We start from the raw sequence: 24,262 nt of genomic DNA, 5'->3' as shown, positions 1-24,262 counted from the left end.
GGATAGAGTCTTACCTCTGACACATATTGATTTTGTGACATTCATCAACAAGCATTTATTAACCTGCTGTATGCTGTGTGCTGTCATGAGTAAGCAACTTTTCTCAATGACCTAGGCCATTCTCTTAGAATAAGTTAAAAATGAGTTACCAATCTGTCAGTAAAGACAATGTCCACAGATTTCCTCATAATGATGAAGTCTGTCCCATTTTCATGCTCTCAAATGTGTGTGTATATGTGTGAGTACATATTGGTAGACATATACAAACACACACACATATGCATTTGTATACATACATATATATTATATTTGAACATGTATGCACATATAGCTGGGGCAGATATGAGATTTCATTTTTAAAAAGAACTTCCCATGAGAAAATTCCTTTTGCTAAAGAAAATCAACACTCTTTAATTTAAAGTTTTAATAAGTTAACTGAGGCATTGGAGGATTAAGTGCCTTATTCAAGATGACAGAACTAGCATGTCTAATAGACCAGACTTGAATTCATCTTCCCTTTTTCATGACTGGGCTTCTATCCCTATCTTTGTTGAATCTTATTTATGAATCTCTATTTTCATTCAAAGCTCATTAGAATTAATAATATTCAAAGGACGAGAATGATTTGTGTCTTTCTAGTTCCAAGTGTCCTAGGCTTTATACAGTCTCTCCTAGAGATGGGTCTATACTATGTACATATGTTGAGTTAATGTTTTTCTGTTTAAAATAGGAAGAGAAATGAATTATAAATCATATGGATGACTTTTTCCTCAGTATGCCCCAATTCTAGCCTTCCAGAATCTGCTTCTTTAGAATAAACATAGGTAAATTTCAGACATCTACTTCTCCTACATATAAGTCAGAAAAATTATTCTATAGTGGAATAATGTAAAACCCAGTTTTATTACAGTCAAGAAAGTGGTATGAGATCATAATTTAAAGACTATATGATTTTACTTATTATCTTAGGAAAATGAAAAAATCAATTCTAATAACTGAGAGAAAAGAATGGAATAAATCAAATATTCAATGGATCTGTAACCTACATAAAGAAGAAGGCAATTGTAGAGCCATAAGTTATTATATATCTCATTCTATATGTCATTCTGGTGATATCTAGCTTGAACCTACAAAGTATATGTTAGAGTCAAATGTAGCAGGTTTTCTCTGGGAGAATTTAATTTACTAATGCTAGTGGAAGTTAGAAGAGGAGATCAGAGGGGATGTCACATAGATTGGGGAGTTTGTTGAGAATATATGGGACTTCTATTTATTTGCCCGCACTTGCTGAAGAGACTTTCCAACATAGATAGATCTTCACTCTTAGCTTCCTTAAATTGCAGCTATGTGCTAGGAAAAAATAAAACAAAACCCAGTATATTCTCCCTCCCTTCTTTCTTTCCTCTCCTTTCCTCCCTCCCTCTCTCCCCTTGTCTGTCTGTCTGTCTGTCTCTGTGTGTGTGTATGTGTGTGTTTAATAGTGTAAGGGGAGAGTTTTCCAGTGTTTTTTCCATTTACAAGTTGTCAGGTTTTTTAACATATCTTCTGTAACATTGAATGTTTATGTATTAATATCTTTTCTATCACAGTATTCATTGATTTTCTTTTCTGTTATCATCTTTGGATTGGGGGGGGGGGAGGAAACTTTGAAAGTACCAAGACGGGTTCATGAGAATTTTGTAAAGTGATTTCTGCTTACTAAGTTTTTGTAACTCAATTTAGAAGACTTTCCAGATATAATAACCCTATATAATTATTAAACAAAGTTTATTTTCAGAATATTGGACTTTCACCAAAAGGACACTAGTTGATTTATTTTGAATGGCAAACATATAAGTAAGGATAGAGCATAAATTGGATGAGATTTGCGTTTTCAGTGCTTTATCATCTCAGTTGATATAGTCATAAAATTTAATCCCAGATATGACAGGGTGTTAACATTTAATGATCCTTTTGTGGACATATGAACACCTTGCTTTGGTTTAGTCAGAAAAGAGAACAAACATCACTGGGAATAAATAAGGACTCATCTCTCAGTAGCCTTTTAAAAACACATTTCAATCAGCTTGAGATGGTAGAGATCCAGAGAGGAAAAGGAACATTGTTTCTAATGAAATGCATGGATTCATGGAACTGGAAGAAGAGGAGGCTGTGAGAGGACATACATGGAATTTTGAAAAAAGGTTTAACAGTAGATTTACCATATGCTCTATGATGAATACCCCATACTTCAGACTATAAACTGTAAAGAAGTAATTCTGAAACCTTTCTCATCATGGAAAATGTCTGCATACTTTTATTTGTCAGTCAAGAAGGATTTATCAAATACCTATTATAGACCTGCTACTTTGTTTTAATAATAACTAACATTTATAGAGCATTTTGAGGTTTGTAAAATACTGTACCTATTTTATCTCATTTGACTTCATAAAAGGTTATATAGCTGCTATTTTTATCCTTATTTTCAGGAGAAGATTGCAATTTTTTTTTTGGTAGACTTCTATGAGTCACATAGAAAACCAAATGATTTTTGAAGAATCATGAATTTTCAAGAGTTTTGACACCTTTTAAGTTAATAAAATATTAAAATTTAGCCTTTTATTTTATGTTTTTATGAAAAAAAGCTTTCCATTGTGTATCTAAAAAGATATCATTAAAATAATTGCCATGATTTTTTTTTTTTTTTTGCTGAGGCAATTGGGGTTAAGTGACTTCCCCAGGCTGCCCCTGCCATGATTTTAAAGAAAGGTATCAAGTTTCATTAAATTCTAACTATTAATAAAAAATAATATTGCTTAGTTTGTAACACTATATTCTGCCCATCTGCTCCTAGTTATGTAATGCAGGTTCATATCTGTACCAAATGCACTTGGGAGGAAGGGTTGAGAAGGAAATTAAAGGAGAGCAAAGTCAATCTTGAAGCAGACTGATACTTGCACTTTTGCTTGATGGTGTCTTTTGGTTAGTTTTTATCTGGATGACAAAGGACTACCATAATTTACTATCTTGTTTATTTCCATGTTTATATGGGATATTTAAATTGTTTCATTATTGAACTCAGTCAAAATTTTTAAAAAAGCAAATTAAAAGCTCAAATAATCATTGTTTAAAAAGCTATTTAATAACATAATGGATAATTTTATAGGCTGCAAGGATTGCATATTTACTTACTGAAAAATTCCCAGATGCTTTTGTTTTAAACTGCTGCACTTCAGTAAGAAACAGACAAAAAAAGATTGCCTAATCACAAATTTATGGCAAGATTTTTTTTTTTAATTTAACATTTTGTTCTAGGTACATTCACATGCTTTTTGAAATTAACTTGAAATTTTTAAAAAAGAAAATATTACTTTTTAAAAAATACCTTTTTCCTTCTAAAATACATGGACTGAGAGTTAAACTCTTCAAAGTATTTATATGTAAAATGAATTTATTTTAAGATTTTTTTTTAAGATTCAGAACTCCCTACAACCTTCTATGATCCAGATGTTTTCATTAACTTAAAAATAAGTTTTGTTGAAATCTGTTCAGATCTTTTATCTGTTGAGAACTTTAACAATAATATACAATAATATATTGTTGTATATTATCATTTACTACTAATAGTTCATTATGGGTAAAGGGATAGCACATAAAAGATGAATAAACTTTTCCTAAAATCAATAAACTAGAAAGTAAAAAAGATAGAAAACTACTCAAGGACATAATAAAATTTATGAATAGAATAAACATTTTCAGTCTGCATAATATTGATGGTTTAGTGGTTTGTTTTCCAGTCTATTGTATTCAAATGCATAAGATAGTTTTTATTTTCAAAGTATACTGTTAATATCACATATTTGAATTTGTCCCATAACATTTTGATTTGAGATAATTGGTTAATTTTATCATAAATTATTCTCCACAGAAACTTTTAACTCATTTTTTTCTTCTTACAACTAGAAAATGGATATGTCCTCAGTTGTCTAAAATCTCTATCTCTACACCACCCAAATTAGAAGAAAATTTGGGGAAGTGTATTACTTTGCAGCTTTCTGACTACATGGGGCAAAGAAACTGACCTAATTCCTTAAATTACTATTACCAAAACTTTTTCCTCTGTGAAAACTAGTGATGTAAATTAATTATTGCCTATTTATATCTTAGGGTAGTCTGATGATCAATGAAAACATTTAAGTACTTTTATCTCTTCAAAAGAGCAGTATTATTTGATAGTAGACCAGCCGTCAATGAGTTGTGCAGTTAGAATCCTCAGTTGGATTTGATCCAGTGGAATTATTTTCTCATGCTGGGAAAGGTCCTTGGCCTCTCTAGTGTACCTCACATATATTGTTTTTCCTCTTCTCTGCTTCTCACAATTGAAAGATAAAGTGGTTGCCTCTTCTGTATTACTCTGGAGACCTGCCTCTTTCAGAAGGATCATAGATCTTACTTTAGTTTGTGTGAGTGACCCAACATCTGGGAATATCAATTTTTTATTCCTGTTGGACAGGTTTCTTTCTTTTAGTAACCTTTAACTTCTATGGGTCATAGACCTAAACTGTAATGGATCAGATTGTCTAATGGGATTTCATTCTCTCACTGGCAAAGTAAAATGTTACCTGGTATTTAGTTGTAACCTAAATATAGTAAGGTATAGAATGACTATAGTTTAAATTGTAATGACTATGATAAATACATTAGATATCCTCATTCACACTGAACTATATTGGACAATGTAATCAATTTTAATAGGTAATATCTAGCACTTTTGGGATTTATAACTTAATATTCAAAAGACAATAAAATTAATTTGGAGAAACATATGGAAACAAACTCTGTATACACAGTAATAAAAGTTTTTTTTTTCTCTCTCTCTACCTGAGCTATTATCAATGTGTGAAAAGTCCTGCTGGTGCATTTGACAATTCCTTTATGCTTTATAATCTATAGATTACAGAGAGGTACCTAGAAACATTAAACAGTTGTTCATGATTCCACAGCTAGTGTTGTTCAGAGTAAGGGCTTGAATGAGATCTTCTTTGTATGTGTTTTAAGACCTATAGAGAGATAAAATAATAAATGATAAATAAATAAGATCTAGTAGAGAGATAAGATGTAAAAATTTTCTCTGTAAAAAAAAAACAGTAAATGCATAAGAGAAATGCAAAGTGTTATATAAAGTTCTATTGGGAAAAGGCTATTATGAACTTTTAAGAGCAAGGATATTATTATGTTCTAGATATAGATAAAGATTCTTCTGGGAAAAATAAATAAGTAACTTATAAAGAAATAGCTTTTGGTTGGGTAGATGGAGATTATATAGAATAAATTTAGTTTCAGATTTTTGAAAAATATTCTATAGACATTTGGAACTACATTTTGGAGTTCAAGGAAGAGCCCAGGTGTGGAGATAAAGAATTAGGAGTCATTCAGGAAATGCTACTTGAAACAGTGGGAAGAAATGGGATTACCAATGGAGACATTTTCTAAAGAAAAGGGCTAAAGCCAAAATTTTAATGAATATTTGGTTACATGAAATCAGAAAGATAAGGTTTACAGAGTGAGAAGGAAGAGTTAGGAAAGTAATTCTAAAAGTGATTTAAAAGGAGAATCAGGAGAGTAGAGTATCTCAGAAAAGAATGGCCAATAGTGGTAGACATTGCATAGAGTAAAAGGAGGAAAAAAGACTGAGAGAAGCCATTTGGCCAATAGTGACTTTTGAGAGAACAATTTCAATATAATGTAAAGGTAGAAGAAAGAGCAGAGTTGAAGAGAATGTATAGTGAGAGAAGGGAGGTTGGGAGTATAAATGTTTATAAGATGTTTACAATAAATAGGAACTAGAATAGAACTGGATGAAGCTTTGTTCTATGGTAGAAGGAATATTGACTTTGGAGTTATCAGATTCTGGTTTGGAATTTACTATACATGTGACTTTGGACAAGTCATTTGGCCTTTAAGAATTTTGATTTCATTATGGTAAAAATAAAAGAATTCAATTAGATTACTTAAGTTCTTTCTAAATCAATGTCAGAAGATGACTTTTTAATATTAAATTAGCCTTGAGCATAGTTTCATTCTTGTGGGGAAATGCCAGCAGAAAGAGAGAATTGAAAATTTAGAAGGGAGAGGGAATGATTGCTGAAAAATAATTCTTTTTTTCTCAATAGTATTTTATTTTTCCAAATACATATAAAAATAATTTTAATATTAATTTTTAAAAAGATTTTGTGTTCCAATTTTTTTCCTCCTTATTTCTCCCCTCCCCAAGGCATCAAGCAGCCTCCTATATATTATACAAGTATAATACTTTTAAACATATATTTGTTCGTTGTACAAGAAAAATCACACTAAAAGAGGGCAAAACATGAGAAAGAGAAAGCAAACATTTAAAAAAAAAAGTGAAAATACTATGCTTTGAACCACATTCAGTCTACATAGTTCTCTTCCTGGCTGTGGATAGCATTTTCTATTCAAGTCTTGGATCATCACATTGCTAAGATGAACTAAATCTATCATAGTTGATCATCATATGATCTTGCTGTTATTGTGTACAATTTTACAAGGATTCTGAAGGAGGCAGAAATCCATGGGACAAAGGTAGAGGGTAGATAGGTTAGTCCAACTTCAAAGTGAGTTACTGTGTTGATTCAGTTCTTGGAGTTGGAATGATTTTGAGTCTCCTTTGTCTGCTTCCACTTCCTGAAGTCAAGCAGAGAATGCTTCTGGCTCTTGTCTTCATTGTCATGGAGTTCTCTAGGGTTAGAGGTTAAAAGAACCCCTATCCTGGCATGCATAATTATGTTCTTTGTTTCTCTGTAGGTGCTAGTCAGTGGGTCACTTTCAAAAGAAAGCAGTCTTCCCAGAGTATTGGTGTCTGTGGTATGGCTGCATTCTTCCCCAAAGGGATTGGTTCATTCTTTGACTTTTGTCTAAATGTTTGTATTGGAAATCTTGCCTCCTGCATACTGCCTGACTGAATAAAAATAAACTCTTGAGTTTTTCATGTTCTGATCATGAAGCTTCTCTATATTGGTATAGAAGCCTCAGAGCCTCTTATAACAAATCTAGTTCTTATTATTATTAATTGTTTTTACACAGGTCACTTACTATACCCTCATAAATTGATTAATCTACTGAATTCAATGTGAAGCTGCATTCATGTTGAGTATGATAATGGGAACTTCATTGTTGCCAACATAATGCTTTCTGTTTCTGAAGGGAGAAGCTTTCACAGTAATGACCCTTGCCCAATGAACCTACCTCATTCTTCTTATAATGTTATTAATATCTTATCAGAAAGTAAGAACCTCTCTCAGGTTCAGTTTTCTCTCCTATAACAATTCACATTTCCAACTATTTGGAGAAATGACCATGACCAAACTAACCTTTTCAGTGCCCCCCCAAATTCTCCAAGACTACATGTTGGCAGAACTGCATAAACAGAGGGAGCTGCCACCAGGCATTCCATACACCAATGGAATTTCAGACTGCCTAAAAAATTACTATTTTTATACTTACATTATGTTTGGTACATAATCGGTCCTTAATAATTGCTTATTGATTGATACTCCTGAAATGCACTTATCATTTTTAAATTTGTACTGAATTTGTCTATATACAAATCCAGTCTACACTTGTAGACTACAACTACATTGACTACATTGTAGGTTTCTTGAAGACAGGAAACATTTTTCCCTTAAATTTTTATGCCCCTCAGAACTTGACACAATATCTTGTATATATTATTGTTCAATTGTTTTTAGTTGTGTGTCATGCTTTAGGATCCCATTTGGAATTTTCTTGACAAAGATATTAGAAATTTGCCATTTCCTTTTCCAGCCTCATTTTACAGATGAGGAAATTGAAGCAAATAAGGTAAATTCAAAGTCAATAGCTAGTAAGTATGTGAGGTATCATTTGAACTCACATCTTCCTGACCCCAGGCACAGTGTTCTATCCAAGGTGAGATCCAGTTGGCAATTAAATCATTGTCACATGGATGAGGATGTAGGTTGTGCACAAGAAATACAATACAAAGCCTCTGAAAACACAATTAAAAAGATAAGACAGACATTCAAAAAAGAAGAATATAAGGTGGACAAATACAGAGTGTTAAATGAATGAGATTAAGCAGTAGATACTACAGTATTTGAGAGGAAAGTGAGAACATTGAAGACTGGCCTTAGAGAAGGCTGAGTAGAGGAAAAAGAACTGGACTGAGGTAAAAAGCATTAAATGTCTTTTTCAGGGTCACAGAGATTTATGCTACTATTTATATTTAAAAGACTGTACACTATTTGGAAAATAATGGTACCAATTGATATAGACAGTCCTTTTACTCCTTTTCTTGAAGATCACATGAGAAGGGAAGACTTGCAATCAACATCCTGGTAGGGAGTTCCCACACAGATGATTTCATGAATCCATTGACATAATGACAAAGTTAATTCCTGATAATCTATGTATAGATTATTATGTATCTAATTTATTATGCACAATTTTTCATCCAAGGATGATTTTCTCTTCTGTTAAGCAGAATCCTTCCGAATCCTCTCTTTTTTCTGTTGTAATATATTTTTGAAGTGCCAACAATTTTACTGATAGTCAACCCAAAATATAATGAAAATAACAAACCAGCTACTGTTTAACAGGAGGAAAAAACCCTACATAATCCAGTCCAAAGCCAAGTTTAAATTATTATACGTATATTGTCTGACATTTCCTATATAAGTTGTCTTCCTTAATAATATGGTATAATAGAAAGTCAGTAGTGCTAGATAGAAATCTGCCTCTCCTTATTCATCAGCTATGAAATCCTGTGCAAAAGAAAACAAAAAACCAAAAAACTTCATAATTATTATGAGGCTTTGTTTCTTCATCCACAACATGAAGATAATATAAGATTTATACTATCTTTTTTCCAGGGTGCTTGTAAAGGAAGCTCTTTATGCATAGCAGTTTGTGTATGTGAACAATTATTATTTCTATTTGGACATGTGATTTTTTTAAAAATCCATTTTCACACAACCTAGAATAAATGCACCAAATGCTTATGTCCTCCTCTAATTATTATCTATCACAACAGGCTTTATTTGTCAGAGATTTAATAGCCATTAAATGGCTGATATATCATGATAAGCAGTTGCAGGCTGAAAACAATAGTTTTCTTCCTGTGTGTTTTACAAAAAAAAAGTAGAGCTCAAATTTGTACATTTTTAGCATTAGGATTAGATATGTGTTTCCTTTTCTGATTTGATTAGGTTTTATTTTATGCATCAATTAAAAATAAAAGTTTTAATTGTCTTTATCCATTTTTGTCTTTTGCAGAAATTACCTCTTCAGGTTGCAGCTTGAGGATTTGTCACTGATCCAGGTAGGGGGAACATATTTTTTTATCTCCTCTCTTGTCTACTTCAATTAATTCACTTGCTTGATGTGATGGAAACAGATGTATATAAGCCATCAATCAAGGGATAGAGAGGTTTCAAAACTACAATGGGGTTGGCAGGTATTTCCCTTCTCTTAGCTGCCCCTCATGATGTAGTCATAGAACCAGTTTTAAGTCTAGATTAGCTTTTGACCCATGGCAAGTGTATCTGTCACTGGCTCACTTGTATAACTCTGATTTATCTTTGTCATTAATAAAAGGCAAAGGTAAATGGTATTCAGCAAGTTTCTAGGAAATTGGAGCTTTCTGTTTTTATGTTAGAATTTTTTTTTTCATGGTAGGAAATATCTTGTTAAGGTTTTGTTGTGAAATGTCTTCTATATGACAAAAAAAGATACACAATTTCTTTCCTATTGTTATGATAATTTAAAGGGATATTCCAAGCTTGTAAAAAAAATGGTAGACAAAAAAGGTTATAGAACTAAATATGGATATCCAGCTCACTATCTTCTTTTGAATTGTTGCTTGTAGTTCTTAGGCCCTGTAAACCTGGTACTAAGACTCTGAGAAGTAATTAAAAAGCTCATTTCCCCATTTGCTTTTGAAAATATTGTTAAGTTGAAAACTTGCACAAGCTCCATCATTTATTCATATTGATTTTAAAATTAATCCCAACTAAAAAGCATGTTACCTTGCACAATGTATATAAGCAGTAACGAGGCAGGTTTTTTCCTTTCTTTTTTCCTTTAATCTCTTCTTTTTACGCATGGGATTGAATTAGACAACCTCCTTAATCTCTTCAAACTCAGGCTCTGCTCATTTTTTTTTTCCTTTTTCCAGAAGAAAAAGTTTAAGTCAGATACAACAATAACAAAGCCAGCTGTCCTAATGTTCTATGTTAAAATTAATCACATAGTTCTTATAACTTGTTTTACAAATTTATCTTTGAACTGCCTGTGATATGAAATTTTTAAAACTATTGCTAAAGTTGTGAAAACATTGTTAAAAACTGATTCCAACAGTGATTTCAAATAGACTTTTATGTATATATATATGACTTTTATGTATATGTTAACTCTAGTATATTTGGCCTAAATAATTATTTGCCTGCAGTATAGGGTATGAGAAAATAGCTGAAACATTGGAATTTTTACTTTTATGAACATGGGGACCAATGGGAAGATTTTCTTTCTTTTTTTTTTTTATTTAATAGCCTTTTATTTACAGGTTATATGCATGGGTAACTTTACAGCATTAACAATTGCCAAACCTCTTGTTCCAATTTTTCACCTCTTACCCCCCACCCTCCCTAGATGGCAGGATGACCAGTAGATGTTAAATACATTAAAATATAAATTAGATACACAATAAGTATACATGACCAAAATGTTATTTTGCTGTACAAAAAGAATCAGATTTTGAAATATTGTACAATTAGCTTGTGAAGGAAATCAAAAATGCATGTGGGCATAAATATAGGGATTAGAATTCAATGTAATGGTTTTTAGTCATCTCCAGAGTTCTTTCTCTAGGCGTGCTAGTTCAGTTCATTACTGCTCCATTGGCAATGATTTGGTTGATCTCATTGCTGAGGATGGCCAGATCCATCAGAACTGGTCATCATATAATTTTGTTGAAGTATATAATGATCTCCTGGTTCTGCTCATTTCACTCAGCATCAGTTAGTATAAGTCTCTCAGGCCTTTCTGAAATCATCCTGTTGGTCATTTCTTACAGAACAGCAATATTCCATAGTATTCATATACCACAATTTATTCAGCCATTCTCCAACTGATGGACATCCATTCAGTTTCAGTTTCTAACCACTACAAAAGGGCTGCCACACATTCAGTGCACATACAGGTCCCTTTCCCTTCTTTATAATCTCTTTGGGATATAATCCAGTAGCAACACTGCTGGATCAAAGGTATGCACAGTTTGATAACTTTTGAGCATAGTTCAAACTACTCTCCAAAATGGTTGGATTAGTTCACAACTCCACCAACAATGCATCAATGTCCCAGTTTTCCCATCCCCTCCAACAATCATCATTATTTTTTCCTGTCATCTTAGCTAATCTGACAGGTGTGTATTATCTTAGAGTTGTCTTAATTTGCATTTCTCTGATTAATAATGACTTGGAGCATCTTTTCATATGACTAGAAATAGTTTCAATTTCTTCATCTGAGGAATTGTCTGTTCATATCCTTTGACCATTTTTCAATTGGAGAATGGCTTGGTTTTATAAATTAGAGTTAATTCTCTATATATTTTGGAAATGAGGCCTTTATCAGAACCTTTGACTGTAAAATATTTTCCCAGTTTATTCTTCCCTTCTAATCTTGTCTGCATTAGTTTTTTTGTACAAAACTTTCAGTTTGGTATAATGAAATTTTCTATTTTGTGATCAGTAATGATCTCTAGTTCTCTTTAGTCATAAAGGACCTTCCCCTTCCAGGTCTGAGAGGTAAACTATCCTATGTCCTCTAATTTATTAATAATTTATTCTTTATGCCTAGGTCATGAACCCATTTTGACCTTATCTTGGTGTATGGCATTAAGTATGGATCAATGCCTAGTTTCTGCCATATTAGTTTCCAATTTTCCCAGCAATTTTTATCAAACAGTAAGTTCTTATCCCCAAAGCTGGGATCTTTGGGTTTGTCTAAGACTAGGTTGCTATATTTGTTGACTGTTTTGTCCCTTGAACCTAATCTCCTTTGACCATTTTTCAATTGGAGAATGGCTTGATTTTTTATAAATTAGAGTTAATTCTCTATATATTTTGGGAATGAGGCCTTTATCAGAACCTTTGACTGTAAAAATATTTTCCCAATGGGAAGATTTTCAAGAAAATAGTTTAATTTTTTATTGATGTGTTTGAAGGAATTATGCATAGCATTATTTAAACTGGGAAGTTATCCACTATAGTCTACATGTCCCCCAGTCTATTTCATTGCAAGAGATAATTTTCCATGATCAAACTGCATACCAATTAAGATTTGCAAGTGTTCAACAGTTATATGTTAGAAAGTTGTCTGAAGAATGCCTAAACAAGTTGTGGCATGTGATTTTTAATAGAATGCTATTGTACTGTAAAAAATGATAAGCAAAATCCTTTCAGAAAAATCTGGCAAGACTTATAAGAACTGATGCAAAGTGAAGTGAGCAGGAACAGGAGAATATGGTACACAATTCTTAGCTAGTCTGAACAATACAATGATCCAAAACAATTCAGAAAGACAAGATAAAAAATGCTAAAATTTTTCAAGTCATGTAAATCTTTTGTTTAAAGATGAGAAATGATCATCAGAACAGATCTTTACTTACTGGAAACAAATTGCTTTAGCAAAGTTGTAGGATATAAAATAAACCCACACAAATCATCAGCATTTCTGTATAGTACTGACAAAGCCCATCAGCAAGAGATAGAAAGAGAAATTTCATTAAAATAAGTGTAGAAAAAATAAAATGCTTGGGGGAGGGTTTAACATTCCAAAACATACTCAAGAAGTATGTGAACACAATTACAAAACACTTCTCACACAAATAAAGTCAGATTAAAACAACTGGAAAAATATCAATTGTTCATGGGTAAGCCGAGTTAATAAGAATGGCAATTCTGCCTAAATTGATATACTATTTTCAGTACCATGCCAATCAAACTGCTAAAAAACTATTTTATAGAATTAGAAAAAATAGTAATAATATCCATCTGGAAGAACAAAAGTTCAAGAATATCAAGGGAAAATAGAAAAAAATACAAAGAATGGTGGCTTAGCAGTATCAAACCTAAAACTATATTATAAAGCACAGTCATCAAAACCATTTGGTACTGGCTAAGAAATAGAGTAGTAGATTAGTAGATTAGATTAGTTACACACAACACAATAATCAAGACATATAATAATCTAATATTTGATAAACTCCAAAATTTCAACTTCTGGAACGAGAACCCATCATTTGTCAAAAATTACTGAGAAAACTGGAGAAGAATATTTCAGAAACTTGGCTACATCTCACAACCCATAGCAAAATAAGGTCAAAATGGGTACATTATTTGGGCATAAAGGATAATATCATAAACAAATTAGGAGAGAAAATCTTTGGAGAAGGGAAGAATTTATGACCAAAGAAGAACTGGAGAACATAATGAAAGATAAAATGGACAACTTTGATTACATTAAATTAAATTTTTTTTATATAAACAAAATCAACAGAAACAAGATTAAAAGGGAACTATAAAGCTGGGGAAAAAATCTTTACAACCAATGTTTCTGATAAAGGTCTCATTTCTAAAATATATAAAGAACTGTATCAAATTTATAAAAATACAAGTCATTCCCCAATTGATAAATTGGTCAAAGGTTATGAACAGACAATTTTCAGATGATGTAATGAAATACATCTATAGTTTTATGAAAAAATGCCCTAAATCATAAGTGATTAGAGAAATGCTAAATAAAATAACTCTTGAGGTACTAACTCTCACCAAAACAGGACAGGAAAAGATAATAACAAATGCTGGAGGAGATGTGAGGAAATGGGACACTAATGCATTGCTGGTAGAATTATGAAATGGTCCACAAATTCTAGAGAGCAATCTGGAAGTATGCCCAAAGGACTATAAAACTGTGCATACCATTTGACCCAGCAGTGCCATTACTGGGTCTGTATCCCAAGGAAATCATAATTCAGAGAAAAGGCTCTGCATGTGCAAAAGTGTTTGGAGAGCTCTTTTTGTGGTAAGAAAAAATTGGAAAATGAGTAGATGCCCATCAATTGGGGAATGGCTGAACAAGTTGTAGTAAGTGAAGATAGTGAAATATAATTGTTCTAAAAATGATGAACAAGCTTATTTTAGAAAGGCCTGGAAATATTTACATCAACTGATGCTTTGTGAAACAAGTAGAACCAAGAATATGTTGTACACAATAATAGCAAGAATGTGTGATAGTCAACTTTGAAAGACTTAATTCTTCTCAGTAGTTCAATGATCTAAAGCAATCCTAGTAGACTGGACAGAAAATACCATCTGCATCCAGAAAAAAGAACTAAGGAAACTGAATGCAAACCAATACATGCTTTGTTCACTTCTTTTTTGTGTATTTTTTAAAATCTCTCCCATGGTTTTTCCCTTTTGCTCTGATTTTTCTCTCCCAACATGATTCATAAAGTAATGTGTATTAAAAATAAATAAATTTTTCTTTCTTTTTCTGTCTCCTTCCCCTCAATGTGACTTCATGAATGAATTAAAGCAAAATTTAATATTTTCAAAATGCTTGGAATACAAATAGAAAAAGGAAACATCCCTTGCTTCCCAGGAGTTCACACTATAATTGGAGAGACAATACATAAAAGAAACTTGAGTTGCAGGGCAAATAAAAAGTCCGAGACTCCTTTAAGAGATAGGCAGAGTAGAGGTCAAGGTACTTGAATCCTCAGGCTGATCATTAGGTTTTAATAATAGTGTGAAGGATTTTCACATTATAGAGGCAGGGCAAATGGTTAAAGGCCTGATGGTCCTTCATCTCTGTGGAAGAAATGTAGTTGGTGACTCATTTCTTATCAAAGTCCTATAAGTTCCTAGGATTGCTTCTGAGATTTCTGTCAGGGCATGTAGCAAAGAAAAAAGAAATAGAGCAGAAGAACATTCCCTACAGGTGGGTCTTCCTACTGTTTATCCATTCATATTTTTATTTCAGGTGAATTCCTATAACATCAAATTCTTATTTCAAAGCACGGGGAAAAAAAACTAAATCATTTTAAAGAAATTATCCAAAATGTTCATCTTAAATAGTTTGGGTTAAATTTGGAATAATAAGTTTGAGATTATCCATATCATTTCTTCTTTCTGTTTAAATAATCATTGAGAATTCATTATTATTCAATAAAATAAAGCATTTGAGGAAAACAGATTTGTATTCAAATAATATCTTGTCATTTTCTAAGCAGGATTTTTATTGCTCATCCATGAAAAGGCTTTTTTGTGTCTCGCTGCATTATTAGATTATTTTATTCTATATTATATTTTCTGATGCATTGAAGGAAAAAGTCATATTGAAATGTATAGCAACAGAAGAGATAAAACATTCTATACTTCAGATGTCTACTTAATTCTGCCATAATAATGGACCCCACATTTTACTCTGTTCCCCCCCATACACACTCCTTGCTTTGATCACTGTGGTTACTTTATAAGAATCAGGCTTTTGTATTTTTTGAGAAAAAAAGTGCAGCTGGTAAAAAGCAACATTTGTACATCTGGAAGCATACAGTGAAGTACCAGTAGTCAAATCTTGCAGTGTACTCCCCCTTCCCCCAAGAACACAAAAGGTCTGGAGCTAATCCAGCTTGGATATCTCTTGTAATGTTATTTTGGGAAATTGCTCAAGATCTATCTTTATGTTGCTTTTTACTGAGGGAAAGAGAATTCACAGCCTGTTTCTCACTCACAACAGTTAGAACAAGCACAAAAACTAAAATGAATGTTCCAATTTACCACCTGTGCCTCTACAATTTCCAAACAGAAGACTGTTAAATCTCTTTTATTATTTGTTTGGGATTGGCTAAGGAAGGCTTTTTTTTTTTAAATTTGTAGTTTGGTTTTATCTATCTACAAAAATGGGAACAGGAGCAAATTTTTACATGACTTGCTACCTTACTTTCTGTGTCTTTAGGGATAAGTATCATTTCTTGTTTATGATGAAAAAATGTTAATTATATAATTCATTTCATAACACTTCTGATGGGCCTGGGAAAAGTTGTTCCTTGATTTTCTCTTTCAATGTATGTATTGGCAAAATGCATTTATCAATTCTTAGTAGCCATTCACAAAGAAACTATTGGAATATATTAATTTAAATTGCTTTTTTTATTAATATGACATTAACATTTAAAAATAAATTGAGTCATTTTATATTAGCAATAAACCTCCCTAATAGGTCATAACATTAGTGTGTAACTATATTCTCTTGGGATTCTACTGTATAATTTAAAGAATGATATATTAATTAATTATTTAGACTATAATTTCAAATGGGCTGCTCACACTGGTGTATATATTTTCAAATTATATATTGTATTTATATTGGTCAAGAAGAAACTTGTACACATAATTTTTATTAATTTTTATTTGTCATATCCTATTAGTTTTAGAATTTTAATCCTAGTGAAATTATTTTATTTTGAAATGACAAAGTTGTGACCCAGTAAAGATAAATGAATAAGCTACCAAAATTCAATCAGTTATTTATTGTTAGGATCTTTGGACCCATGTCTTCTGAATTCTATTTTATATCCAGTTGCAATTTAAAATTAATTTGATAGATATTTATTTTGTGGACATAGATTGTTCCTAAGATATCTTTCTGGCTATCTGTAGTGATATAAATGTAAGACTCCCCACAGTCAAGGCACTTATAGTCTAGAAGATACTTTAAGATGTATGCAAGTAATTAAAATGCATAGAAGTTGGAAAGACCTGTGTAAAATATAAGGGACAGCTACTGTGTTTCATTCATTTTAGTTTTACTTATTGTGATTACCATAATGATTTGAAATTGTCTGTAAATATTATTAAATAAATGGAATTGAAGTGCTACTTCTGATTCAGGAAATATCAGGGATATTATGGCATCAATGTAAAAAATTTATCATGCACTTATAGTTTATTGGGTACTATGTAACACAGCTCTAGGACAAACATGAAGTTTGGTTCTAAAGGCAATTGTTTGGCATTTAAAGCTTTTCACTACTTTGACCATTCCTCTTTCTATTCCTTTTTTTCCTTTTATTTCTCTCTGCACTTTCTATGATTTAGCTTCACTGGCTTATTTCTTGTTCCATGGGCACTCTCTCTCTCATTTCCATGCCTTTGAACTTGTTTCTTTCGTCTGAAATGCAGTCTCTCCACATCCCCTTATTTGTATCTCACTTTATTTCTTCACTCACCTGAAATATCACCTTTTCCATTTCTTTGTCCTTAACTCTGCCAAATGTCCCCCCTTTGCTTCTGATTTTACTTCCCATCTACTCTGTGTGTTTCTTGTTCCTAATAATTCCATGATTTATATTTTATTAAAAAGTGAGTTCTTGGGAGTAGGGACTGTTTCCTCTATTTCTTTATATCCCCAGCATTTAGTCTAGTGCCTGGCATAATACACATATTTAATGAATGCTTGTTGACTGATATGATCTCTATCCCTTTGTTATTTAGCCATTTTTTGATGAAGTACAACTTTTTGTATTTTTGGACTTTCTTGGCAAAAATAGTGGAATGGTTTGCTTTCTTTTTTTCTCTATCTCATTTTATAGATGAATAAGCTAAGGCAAACAAGGTTAAATGACTTGCTCAGGGTTACATAGCCAAGATTTGAACATAGGAAGAGGAATCTTCTTGATTCCAGGCACAGCTTTACCCACTTAGCTGCCCATCCCTATTTCCAGGAAGATAAAACTAGCATTCAATACTAAATATACTTAAGAAATGCAGTACAAAGAGCTTTCTATACAATTGGGTTAGGGAATCTTAAGATCAATGGTTTTAGGGAAGACCTAGGGATTTTTGAGAAAACTAACATTTAAATTGGGCTTTTATGTATTTAAAAGAATTTAAAATTTAAGAAATTAAAAGATTACCAAGAGGAAGAAAACCATTATAAGCATGGCATTCAGGCTCAAAAGGAAAGGCATTCTAGAAAAAAGTAATCCTTAAAGGCAGAAAACACAAAAGCAGAAAAAAACAAGATGGTAGAAGCTTGTGGAAGCCCTTGAACTTTTAGCAGTAAGGAATAGGGAGCCGTTAGATATATTCCTCTACTTTGTTAAAGAGGCATTTCTATAGCCTGGTATTATTTGACTGTAAATCTTCCTATCTGAGACTTCATTAAAGTCAGGATATAAGTAAGAAGTTCTAAAGAGTGTAAGGCAGTTTACAGACAGTAGAACAGTTACACCCCAGAGAGCAATGGGAGTGACTAGTGAAAGGAAAGGCAGTGATGAGATGAGTCTAGAAAAGGTACAGAGCTGAGTTGGAAATAGATGAAAGTTTAGGAAGGAAGACAGAATTGCTGACAAGGGCTGGATTTTAGAGTGATAAAGATAAATGAAAAAGGCACTAGCAAGTTTTTAAGTAGGTATGGTAGATGTTAATAATGATTTACTGAAGAGGTGAGAAATGCTAATTCTTTTAAAAATAAATTCATATTATGTTTTGTTTTTACCTGACTAGATTTTCCATTAGTCCTCTTCTTCTTTTCCTCCTCTCAGAAAATCATCCCTTGTAAAATAATTTAAAGGAAAAAATAATCAGTAAAATCAATAAATTAATTTAAAAACTACAGACCATTTTCATTGACAAAGGAGTCAGGATCAGAGTGTATGCAAAGAAGTACTTATTCTTATATGAATTGGTAGAACTAACAAAATTTTAAAATTCTACTTACATTGTCAGTGTTTTGGTTCTTTTTGTTTTGAGCCTAGATTAAACGTGATTGTCCAATATTTCAACGTTAGTATTTGATGGCTATAATAATAGTTGTCTTAGGAGACTTATTGGAAAGTTTAGGAGTGGGCAAAGTTCTGATATCAAAGAAGATCCTTTCAAAAGTAGAATCATGCACGAACAAGACAAGCATCTTCATGAATTATGATACATAATAGTCATCATTTTCTCTAGCTAGAACATCAATAAATGTCATTGAATATACAATGAAGGTATGCTTCATCCATGTGTACATAGTTCTTTAGTTGATATTAGGAACTTGAAATAATAATGCTGGGAGTGAATCAGCATTTGACATGTCTAAATGATTTTCTTTGTGTATAGGGGGAAAGCAGTATTAAAAAAGGTCAAAAAGATTTGATTTCCAGCCAGGAAAACATTGAAGTGCTTTTTAGAGAAATGAGAATGTGGGTTGTCATTCTCTATCCTAAAATAATAATAGGTGCCCACAGAGTTTTACTAGTAGAAGGGCAAGTAATTTTGCTTTTCAGAAAAAAATCTAAATTTCAGAACTTTAATATCTCTCCACACTCACACGCATAAACACAAAGAATCATGCAATTTCAGAGTTGAAAGGGATAGATCCTAGAAGCATCTATTCCAATCTGCAAACCATGACCAAAAAATTCCCCAGTGCATAGTATCTAAGAAGTTGTCATTCAGCATCTCCTCCCAGACTTTCAGTGAGGATTTTGTCCTTTGCATTAATATGAAATTTGTCTGTGAAATTCCCACAAATTGAGCTGGGGCTTTGTAGGAAATGTTGATGCTATCTTCTATGTGCTAGCTGTTAAAAAGACTTGAAAAAATGAACTATTTCTTCACATTTTCTTTTTTCCTGCCTTGGACATATATCTCTATGTCCTTTATTTTGTCCTTGGGTGAATAATCTTCAAAAGCTTCATTATCTTAGGTTCTTTCCTCTGGATGTTTGGATGTTTCTAAATTTATCAAAAGTTTTTCTAAAATTTAATCAGACTTGATGTACTACTCCAGATAGATATGATGATAGAAGAGTAGAGTAGGATATATTTCTAGTCATACACACACATACACACACATAAATGTGTATATATACATATATATGTATGCCTTAAATCTACAACATAGAATACTTAAAGAGAAATAATGCTTAATAAGTCTTTTTTTGGGAGGAGGTATGAGGGAACACTGAAATAAGGCTGAAATACCCTGTTTATTTTCTAATGCACCTACTATTCAAGCACAGATACAGATCAAAGCAAGCCTTTTAAAAATGTAATTCATTCTGTTCCATGGATTTGAGGTGATGAGGAAGTCTTGAATTGCGGTCATGTACTTGGGAGAGGAAAGAAACAATTTTGTGCATAGGTATTTGGAGGTAGAATTCTTAGGATTTTTCAACCATTTGGAAAAGGAAGATAAGGGGATAATGTAGGATGACACTAAGTTTACAAAAGTTCTTGATGGTCTTGATAGATGTGAGGAAGTTAGGAAAATGGATAAGTTTAGAGGAAAAGATAATGATTCTGTTTTGATGCTAAATTCAACAGATAGATTTTTCATTAATTTTTAGCAGGAAGTCACCAATCGCCATTAGTTATCTCTTCTTTCTTTTTCCCTTCCTTCTTAAGGAATTATCCTAAAATTTTGAGTATATCTATTTTATCCTTCATTTGAACCCAATTATTTTCTCTTCAAAGTCCAAATTAAATTGTAATCTATGAAGTTAAAAAACAACAACAATGTTTAATTAGTATATTGCAATATGATTGATTTTCTTAGAAATGCTATTCTATTTTATGAATTTTAAATCATTCTTCTGAGGACACTACAGACTTCACTAGTATTGCCAAAGGGGAGCCCATGACATAGAAAAAATAAGATTGAGCCTTTGATCTACAGGATGAACTTAATAACTATTGCATAGTTCACATAATGGCCTTCTTTCTCTCCTTTTCATCTCTATTGCATTCTTCTATTCTCCAACTTCTGAACATCTTTAAAGGGTTTATAATATAACAGAGACATTCTTTTAATGGTAATGATCAAAGCCTATCTATGCTTCTTCATCCTGACACTGCCTGTCCAGATCCTTTATCTTCTTTGTTTTGATTCAATTTTAAGGACCACTTCATTTGGCACTTTGGAAAGAGGAGAAGGATATCTTCAAGCACCTTTATTATCCCTTCTTGGAAGAAAGAAGGCTCTTGCTTTAGCAGAGATGGTAGTCTCTTAACCATTAAAAAAACCTCCCTATTTTTTATACTTTGTGAAAACAGCATCCTTCGTTCTCAGTCATTTTTGCTCATTCATTGCACTCCTTTTAAATAACTGTATGTCTTTATTCTAGAAGTGGTTATTCAGGGGTGAATGGGAATGGAACAAGTCATTGCCATCATATTGTACATTATAAAATTTTCTTTCATTGGAATATTTTCTGAATTTTTACATATTTGAGAAAACTCTTCAAACAAATTAGGCTAATTAGAACTTTGGGCATATGCTGACTGATAGAATCTGAGAGTTCTAATTTCTGTTCACCCCACTAATACACTTAACCCTTTCCCTTAACTTAATGAAACTCATTAAAAATAATTGGACCTATGGTTTCACTGGTGCACTACATTTAAGTGTGAAATTCTTTTTCTGAGACCAATCAACACTTAGCTCTCCAACTCTTTATTTTATAATTTTAGAGAATGCTCAGGACCACTGGAGATAAAATGACTTGCCAGGGTCACCCATCTAGGCCACAAACTTTCTTATTCCAAGGCTAGTTCTCCATTCACTAGGAAAACTGACTCTATTTTATGCTTGCATATGACATTCAATTACATGATTTTGCTTAAGCCTCTATTTATTCCTTTTAGACCCTGCCATGATGAAACTTATTTGATTTCATTGTTGAGGTAGGTAGTGAGGTGTTACATGTCTTCAAGGTAGTCATCATTCTTATTAATATTTCCTTGTGGTGCTATTTAGTTGTTTATATATATATATATATATATATATATATATCTATAATAAATAATATATATATATATATATATATAATATGTATATATATATATATATATATATATATATATATATATGTAACTTCAGTTTGGACCTTAGAAGTTAAGAGCTCTTCTCTGCCTTACTCCTAAGAAAATATGAATCATTCTCATCTCATTTTTCTTTTCTTTTTCTTTTTTTAATTAAAGATTTTTATTTACAAAACATATGCATGGGTAATTTTTCAACACTGACCCTTGCAAAACCTTTAGTTCCAAATTTTCCCTTCCTTCCCCCCACCCCGTCCCCTAGTTGACAGGTTGTCCAATACATGTTAGATATGTTAAAACATACAGTTATCTTGCTGCACAAGAAAAATCAGATCATGAAGGAAGAAAAAAACTGAGAAAGAAAACAAAATGCAAGCAAACAACAAAAGAGAGAGTGAGAATGCTATGTTGGGTTCCACACTCAGTTCCCAGGCTTCTCTCTCTGGGTGTAGATGGCTCTCTTCATCACTGAACAATTGGAACTGGTTTGAATCATCTCATTAACTGAAGAGAGCCACGTCCATCAGAATTGATCATTATATAGTCTTCTTGTTGCCTTGTATAATGATCTCTGGTTTGGCTTATTTCTCTCAGCATCAATTCATGTAAGTCTCTCCAGGCCTCTCTGAAATCATCCGGGTGGTTGTGTCTTACCGAACAATAATATTCCATAATATTCATAAACCACAATTTATTCAGCCACTCTCTAACTGATGGGCATCCATTCAATTTCCAGTTTATTGCCACTACAAAGAGACCTGCCACAAACATTTTTGCACACTTGGGTCCCTTTCCCTCCTTTAAGATTTCTTTGGGATATAAGTGCACTGGATCAGAAGTTATGCACAGTTTGATAACTTTCTGAACATAATTCCAAATTGCTCTCCAGAATGGTTGGATCTGCTTACAGTTTCACCAACAATGTATCAGTGTCCCAGTTTTCCCACATCCCCTCCAATATTGGTCCTTATCATTTCCTGTCAATTTAGTCAATCTGACAGGTGTCTAGTGGTATCTCAGAGCTGTCTTAATGTGCATTTCTCTAATCAATTGTGATTTAGAGCACCTTTTCATATGACTACAAATAGTTTCAATTTCTTCATCTAAAAATTGTTCATTTCCTTTGACCCTTTATCAATTGGAGAATGGCTTGAACTATTATAATTTTAGAAATGAGGCCTTTATCATAACCTTTGAATGTAAAAATGTTTTCCCAGTTTATTGTTTCCCTTCTAATCTAATCTGCATTAGTTTTATTTGTACAAAAACTTTTTTAACTTAATATAATAAAAATGATCTATTTTGTGATAAATAATGATCTCTAGTTCTTCTTTGGTCACAAATTTCTTCTTCCTCCACAGATTTGAAAGGTAAAATATGCTGTGTTCTAGTCATATATTTCTTTTCTTTTTTTCTGGAAACAAGGAGAGACAGTTTCTGTAGATCAACAACAAATGCAGCCTGACAATCATAGAGTATTGGATAAATGGAGGTGCACAGTGTTATTTGTTTAGAAATACACTTGTATTTATATTTTAGTTATGGCATGAATTCATGACATCTACTGAATAAATAACAATCCATGAATCCTTCGGTCTGCTTTCATTTTTTTCTTACTCTTCTTCCCCTCCTAAAAGACTTAAATGACAGAGAAGCTAAGGTATCAGCTGAGTGCTGCCAGTTTATCAATACCCCTTGCTGTCATAGTTATACTTCTTTCAAAGCTGTGATGAATTTCTGCTTTGATGAAGGATAGTGGATTATGAATTTTGGAAGTTGAAGTTGCACAATTACCTAGAGGCCAAGTGTAAATGAATAACAGTTGAAAAATGCAAAGGGAAGAAATGTGAATCAAACTTGTATTGTTTGTCCAATAGACTGCAAAGGACTGAAATTTTATAGTAATATATGGTGCTTATGAATGGTGAGCCATTCATCACCCTAAAATTATACAATAAATGTGTCATATGCTATTGATTTTCAATGTGATTTTAACATATAGCAATTGTAGTGAAGAAATACACATATTGCAGTGGTTGGAAAAGGTCACTGTTCCATGGTTAGTCCATAAGGAACATTTTTGCTTTTTAGAAAAAACTTACAAATATCAATATAGTAATAAATGTCCAGGTCCAGACATTTGCCTTCTGTGCTTGATGTGAATTTCTTATGCTGCTTTCATGCTACAGTTTGGATTTAAACTCAATAATATATGTAGCTGATGTTTTGATTACTATTAGATCCTGAGCTCTTATCAGTTCCTTTATTGTCAATGTATGGTAATCATTTTTTCAGACAATATGAACATTAACTAAAATAAAAATTTGATACAGGAATTTATTGCCTTTAGTTGTC

The 24,262-nt window shown here is 32.3% G+C and overlaps 1 protein-coding gene across 3 annotated transcripts in view; it reads left to right on the top strand.

The window, feature by feature from the left end:
• The window catches only part of SEMA5A (semaphorin 5A), a 600,495-nt gene that overhangs the window by 218,695 nt on the left and 357,538 nt on the right, over nt 1-24,262 (top strand). For all 3 annotated transcript variants that reach the window (XM_031946119.1, XM_031946120.1, XM_031946118.1), the window contains exon 5: nt 9,313-9,358. In XM_031946119.1, coding sequence (XP_031801979.1) covers nt 9,313-9,358 — 46 coding nt within the window. The remainder of the gene's footprint in view (nt 1-9,312; nt 9,359-24,262) is intronic.

Source organism: Sarcophilus harrisii, chromosome 1 (assembly GCF_902635505.1).
Source record: "Sarcophilus harrisii chromosome 1, mSarHar1.11, whole genome shotgun sequence".
In the NCBI taxonomy this organism is placed as follows: domain Eukaryota; kingdom Metazoa; phylum Chordata; class Mammalia; order Dasyuromorphia; family Dasyuridae; genus Sarcophilus; species Sarcophilus harrisii.
Note: the sequence above shows the minus strand (reverse complement) of the source record. Positions and strands in the feature narration are given on the sequence as shown.